At 59.4% G+C, this 6347-nt stretch overlaps 1 protein-coding gene across 2 annotated transcripts in view; it reads left to right on the top strand.

The window, feature by feature from the left end:
• Window positions 1–3505: 3505 nt before the first annotated feature.
• LOC127581268 (leucine-rich repeat-containing protein 75A-like) overlaps window positions 3506–6347 on the top strand; it is a 28816-nt gene continuing 25974 nt past the window's right edge. For both annotated transcript variants that reach the window (XM_052035484.1, XM_052035483.1), the window contains exon 1: window positions 3506–4055. In XM_052035484.1, coding sequence (XP_051891444.1) covers window positions 3792–4055 — 264 coding nt within the window. In that variant the 5' untranslated portion in view covers window positions 3506–3791. The remainder of the gene's footprint in view (window positions 4056–6347) is intronic.

Genomic DNA, 6347 nt, shown 5'->3' with positions numbered 1-6347 from the left:
GGAGGAAGGGGGAGACGGAGGGGGGGGGAGACGGAGGAAGGGGGGAGACGGAGGAAGGGGGAGGGAGACGGAGGAAGGGGGAGACGGAGGAAGGGGGAGGGAGATGGAGGAAGGGGAGATGGAGGAAGGGGAGATGGAGATGGAGGAAGGGGGGAGATGGAGGAAGGGGGAGACAGAGGAAGGGGGAGACGGAGGAAGGGGGAGGGAGACGGAGGAAGGGGGGAGATGGAGGAAGGGGGAGGGAGATGGAGGAAGGGGAGATGGAGGAAGGGGGGAGACGGAGGAAGGGGGAGATGGAGGAAGGGGGAGACGGAGGAAGGGGGGGAGACGGAGGAAGGGGGAGGGAGACGGAGGAAGGGGGGAGACGGAGGAAGGGGGAGGGAGACGGAGGAGGGGGAGATGGAGGAAGGGGGAGACGGAGGAAGGGGGAGGGAGACGGAGGAAGGGGGAGACGGAGGAAGGGGGAGGGAGATGGAGGAAGGGGGAGATGGAGGAAGGGGGGAGATGGAGGAGGGGGGGAGACAGAGAATGGGGGGGAGACGGAGAATGGGGGGGAGACGGAGAAGGAATGTGGGAAATTGAGGACCGAGATGGGGATTAGGGGAAAACAGTAAATGCAGGAGAAAGAGGTGGGGAAGGGGAGGAGGAAGGTATTTGGTGTTAGGAGGCTGGTGTGGAGCAGAAACACTGTCACTGAGCCAAATGTCGTGATTCCGAGTTGGAGGTTGTTGGTGACCCTCTGTAATGAGCGCAGATGTTTCTGAGAGCCTGTTTATATCTTAGGGGCTGGGAGTGAAGCACTGTTTGGGACCACTGCCAACTGAATCTTGGCTGAATCAACCTCCCCTTTAATTTCACTGACATGATTTCCAACATCTGGAAATGTTTTTACATCAGACAAGCTCTCCTGCCCCACCAATCAGCAATGTCTCCAACAAACATGGGGGATGGGGGCTGCACTCCAAGCAGTCCCAATGGGAATGGTGCAATGGATGTGGTCCCCAGCTCAAATTCCCACTGACTGTTTCCCAGGTCAGTCAGATCCTGGTGGATCTGGGAGCCTCTGACCCGGTCCTGCCCTCCCCAAGCATCTTCCTCCCACAGTCTTTTCCTCCTGCCTTCCCCAGTGTCACTCTGTGCACCCTTCACTCCATCATCCCCTTCTTCTCCTTCCTACCCTACTCCTTGCCTCCCTTCCCTTAACCCCCCTCAACCCTATGCTCCTCAACCCCTTCCCTCCTCTCTATCCGTTTTTCTCTCTCCCTCCCACGACCTTACTGCAGCCTCTTCCAAGCTCTTTTCCTCTCACCTCATTCCCCATCACTCCCTTTGCCCATAGCCCCATGCCTCCATCTGCATTTGGTGCACAGTCTGATAGGCTGAGGCTAACCTCAGGCCCAGAGGTCCACTTCTCAGCCTGACCCTGCAAGGGGTGGTGAGTCTGCCCTTGCCTTGGCTCCCCTCTCCCCACTGCCTTGTTCATTGAATCAGCCTGTGTGATAAAAAGCTGAAGTACTGAGGAACGATACCAAACATCAGTGAAAATCCTGCCCCTCAGTGTGGGAGGAGATGACAAATGATCATGTTGTTCTGTTTCATTTCACACCGTTCTTCACGTCTTGGCCTTGGCAGCACTGAAACATTTTAACACAAGGGAAACACTTGGTTAATGCAGGCCTGCCCCACCTGTTGCTAACCAGCCTGCCTGCCTCCCCCTCCCCCCTCTATGCCCCTCCTTAAAACCCACCTCTCCGATTGAACTGCTGTTCCTCCGTCCCAGTACCACCTCACATGGCTGACAGTGCTGGTGGTGTGGAGGTCCTACCCACTAATGACCACCCTCCACTAACACTACCCAGTCCCTGGTGACTACTCCCTGCTGATGGTGAACCACACTTTGACGACCTCTGACTGATGACCAATCTATGCTGACCACTCACGGCTGACCTATCTCCTGACCACAGACCTCCCTGACCACATGTCCACCACTCCTGCTGACCAGACCTTGTTCTTTGCCAAGTACAGGTTGGAAACTAAACTAGACACTTAGCTGAAACCCGTCCATTCACACCTGAGAACTACATTTCATGTTATATTCCCTTATGACATATAAGGAGGCCATTCAGCCCATTAAGTCTGTGCCAGCTCTTGGAGCAATCCCAATCCCCCCATTTATTTTCCACATTCACGAGTGACCATTAATCCCCTCCCCACCTCCATTCACTCACCAACCACCTACACCAGGGGCAATTTACAGCAGTCAATTAACCTATCAACCAGTATGTTTTTGGGATATGGGAAGAAATCCACGTGGTCACAGGGAGAAAACTCCACACTGGCAGCATGGAGATCGGGACCAAACCTGGGTCGAAGTCCTGATGCACGGTCTTGACCTGAAACATTGACCATCCCTCTGCCTCCACAGATGCTGCCTGACCCGCTGAGTTTCCCCAGCAGTTTGCTTTTTTTCCTCCAGATCCCAGCACCTGCAGTCTGCTGTGACTCCATTTAACTAAATATGAATTTGGTAGTTATTGCTGGTAACCTCACAAACCATAAAATCCATTTCCTTAATTATCTGGTAGGAACAAGTCGTAAAATTCCATTGAAATCAATACGTTTACGTTTCCTCACCACAGTTGCCAGTCTCCAGACCATTCTGATGCTTCGGGTCTATGGGGAATTTTTGGGGGGATGTAAATTCATTGTGTTAACATTGAGTCCCAGCAGATAAGCGGACCACGCGGAATCTGCACCCCTGACCCTCGCTATACAAGTTTGGCATGATTCAGATGTTTGATTAACACCCAAAACGCTCCCTCCCTTCACCCTGCTACACAGTGGCTGCCGTGTGCACCGTCTCCGAGACACACTGCGGTTACTCACCCAGGCTACTCGGACAGCACTTCCCAAACCAACAACCTTTGCCAACAATGAGGACACCACCACCTGCAGATTTCACCCCCCCCCCCCCGGTCATCTTCCTAACGTGGAAATATATCTCTGGTCCTTGAATGTCACTGGATCTGAATCCTGGAACTCTCGCCCCAAGAGAGCTGAGGGAGCGCCGCGCCGTGGGATGGACGGCGAGGGAGCGCCGCGCCGTGGGAGGGGCGGCGAGGGAGCGCCGCGCCGTGGGATGGACGGCGAGGGAGCGCCGCGCCGTGGGAGGGGCGGCGAGGGAGCGCCGCGCCGTGGGAGGGGCGGCGAGGGAGCGCCGCGCCGTGGGAGGGGCGGCGAGGGAGCGCCGCGCCGTGGGACGTTGCGTCCCGTTAGAAGATGGGTTCGGGAGCCCCCCGCAGCGATGCTGGGATCTTCCTGTGCCGTCCCGCTCCAGGAGCGCGGGTCACCGGACGGCCGGGCTGAGCCCCCGCCCGGTGCCCGAGCGGCCGCCGCCTCCGCCCGGACCCTGCCCACCAAGGGTTAACCGATGCAAACCCCGCCCCGGCTCAAGGGCACGGGGCTGTTTCTCTTCTTGTGGCCGAATTTAAATCGCTGCAGAAGGCGGCCTCTCGCCTTTAAGGAGCAGCTGGGCTCCCGCGAAAAGGGCGGGAACCGAACTCCGACCGGAGCAGCGAGCTGCAGCCGTCCCGGGGACCGGCCCCCCCACCTCCCCTCCCCGCCCGCCGCCCCGCGTCCGTCCCCGGGGCCAGGGGGTCGCTCCGGCCTCGATGCCTCCCGCCGGGGGTCGGGTGGCGCCCGCGGCGGTAGGTCCCGGGGCCCCGGCGGCCGCCGAGCTGATGTGAAGTTTGTGCGGGACTTGGCGACGGCAGCCGGGCGGCTATTCGGCCATGGGAGGCAAGCAGACGAAGGGGAGGCCGCGGGCGGGCTCGGCGGACGCCCCGGACCTTGGCCTGGGCGGCAGGAGGAAGCCGCTGGCCCCCGATAGGGGCGACCTCCACCCGGCCCTTGGGCTGAAGGCGGAGGAGCGGCGCGGGAGGGCCGGCCCCCCGGCCCCCTACCAGAGGCGGGTCGGCCTGATCCAGGACCTGGTCAGCCTGGCCAAGCAGGGGAGGCAGCAGGAGGCCGCACAGCTTCTGCGGAGCCTTCGACAGGTGAGGGCAACACGCGGTTCTCCTCTTTCCCCCCTCCCCCCTCCCCCCCTCCCCCCCTTCCCCCTCCCTCCCCCCCCACTTTCAGCCCCCTTCCCCCTCCCTCCCCCCCCACTTTCAGCCCCCTTCCCCCTCCCTCCCCCCCCACTTTCAGCCCCCTTCCCCCTCCCTCCCCCCCCACTTTCAGCCCCCTTCCCCCTCCCTCCCCCCCCACTTTCAGCCCCCTTCCCCCTCCCTCCCCCCCCACTTTCAGCCCCCTTCCCCCTCCCTCCCCCCCCACTTTCAGCCCCCTTCCCCCTCCTCCCCCCCCACTTTCAGCCCCCTTCCCCCTCTTCCCCCCCCACTTTCAGCCCCCTTCCCCCTCTTCCCCCCCCACTTTCAGCCCCCTTCCCCCTCTTCCCCCCCCACTTTCAGCCCCCTTCCCCTCTTCCCCCCCCACTTTCCGCCCCCTTCCCCCACTTCCCCCCCACTTTCAGCCCCCTTCCCCCTCTTCCCCCCCCCACTTTCAGCCCCCTTCCCCCTCTCCCCCCCCCACTTTCAGCCCCCTTCCCCCTCTTCCCCCCCCACTTTCAGCCCCCTTCCCCCTCTTCCCCCCCCACTTTCAGCCCCCTTCCCCCTCTTCCCCCCCCACTTTCAGCCCCCTTCCCCCTCTTCCCCCCCCACTTTCAGCCCCCTTCCCCCTCTTCCCCCCCCACTTTCAGCCCCCTTCCCCCTCTTCCCCCCCCACTTTCAGCCCCCTTCCCCCTCTTCCCCCCCCACTTTCAGCCCCCTTCCCCCTCTTCCCCCCCCACTTTCAGCCCCCTTCCCCCTCTTCCCCCCCCACTTTCAGCCCCCTTCCCCCTCTTCCCCCCCCCACTTTCAGCCCCCTTCCCCCTCTTCCCCCCCCACTTTCAGCCCCCTTCCCCTCTTCCCCCCCCACTTTCAGCCCCCTTCCCTCCCTTCCCCCCCCCCGCCCCCCACTTTCAGCCCCCTTCCCTCCCCTCCCGCCCCCCACTTTCAGCCCCCTTCCCTCCCCTCCAGAGTGTATTAGGCAAGTATTGAACTTTAGTGCATCAGCCAATCCTGTGTGTGTGAGACGCAACACTCCCCTTTGGTTCTGCCTTCCCTCGGCCGGGTGTAACTCCCCTGCCTGGCTATGACACTAGGCATCGGGTTGTTCAGACTCTGTGAAAGGCCTTTCCAGCTCCTGATCTCTTGTGGCATGTTGCATGACTTGATGAAACTTCACACCCCTTCCAACAGTGTGAAAGGACTCGCTGTGTTCTTTCACATTCCTGCCTTGTGTTGAGTGCTGTGAGTTTGTGGGGAGTGGTTGCTTGTGTTACCAGGACTGTGGTGAGTACGGGGAGGATTGGTTCTGGCTGCCTTGTCTCTGGATGTGCAGAGGTTAACTGGGCCAGGGTATCTCAAATGTCCCAGAGCACTCTCCTTACCCTGCTCCACCAGACAGAGGGAGATGCATAATGTTCTGTGTTTAAAGTCAGTTCTGTTAAAGTTTTACTGCTCTGAGAGCTCTCTGTGCTGTCAATTTGTTCAACTCTGGAGCAACATAAGATGCTAGAGGAACTCAGCCAGTCTGGCAGCATCTATGGAGGGGAAATGTACAGTCTGCAGTCATCAGGACTGAGGGGACTTGACCTGAAATGTCAACCATCCATTTCCCTCCACAAATGCTGCCTGACCCATTGAGTTCCTCCAGCACCTCGTGCATCGCTTCAGGTTTCAGTATCTGCAGTCTCTTGTATCCATTTCATGCTCGACTCTCTGCTCTGAATTCCTCATGCCTCTCTAAAGCTCGGGATTAGAATAGATTCCTGTACACTCCTGATTGTAGCCTCTTCCATTCTCTGTCCTCCTGTTCTTGGTTGAGTCTGGAATCCTGCTCTGCTGTTTTGGTTATTCCTGGGAAGGGGAGGGTTGCCTGGGGCAGCAGGTCTGCGGCAGCCAGAGGGTGGGTTGTTGCAGGATCCTAGAACCAGACCTGGGCCTTTGCAGCCCACCTCTCCATGTACTGTTGTCTCACTGGAGGGATGCCTTTGATGGAGAGGCAGGGAGTCAAACCCTGCACCCGGCTCACTCCACATGTAAAACTGGTGCATCTGCTTCGACCAGCTGTTCCTCTGTGTAGCGCATCAGGGACAAACTCAGTCCAGACCTTCTGACAATAACTCGCAGTTTCCAGTTATTAGCTGCTCCATCTGTTGGGTTCAAATCCTGGCCTAATCTCCAATAACTAACCTGAGAGCCACTGATACCTTGGGGTGAACCAAGTTTCCAGCACAGACTGTGAATTGA

This window comes from Pristis pectinata, chromosome 21, assembly GCF_009764475.1.
Source record: "Pristis pectinata isolate sPriPec2 chromosome 21, sPriPec2.1.pri, whole genome shotgun sequence".
NCBI classification, from domain to species: domain Eukaryota; kingdom Metazoa; phylum Chordata; class Chondrichthyes; order Rhinopristiformes; family Pristidae; genus Pristis; species Pristis pectinata.
Note: the sequence above shows the minus strand (reverse complement) of the source record. Positions and strands in the feature narration are given on the sequence as shown.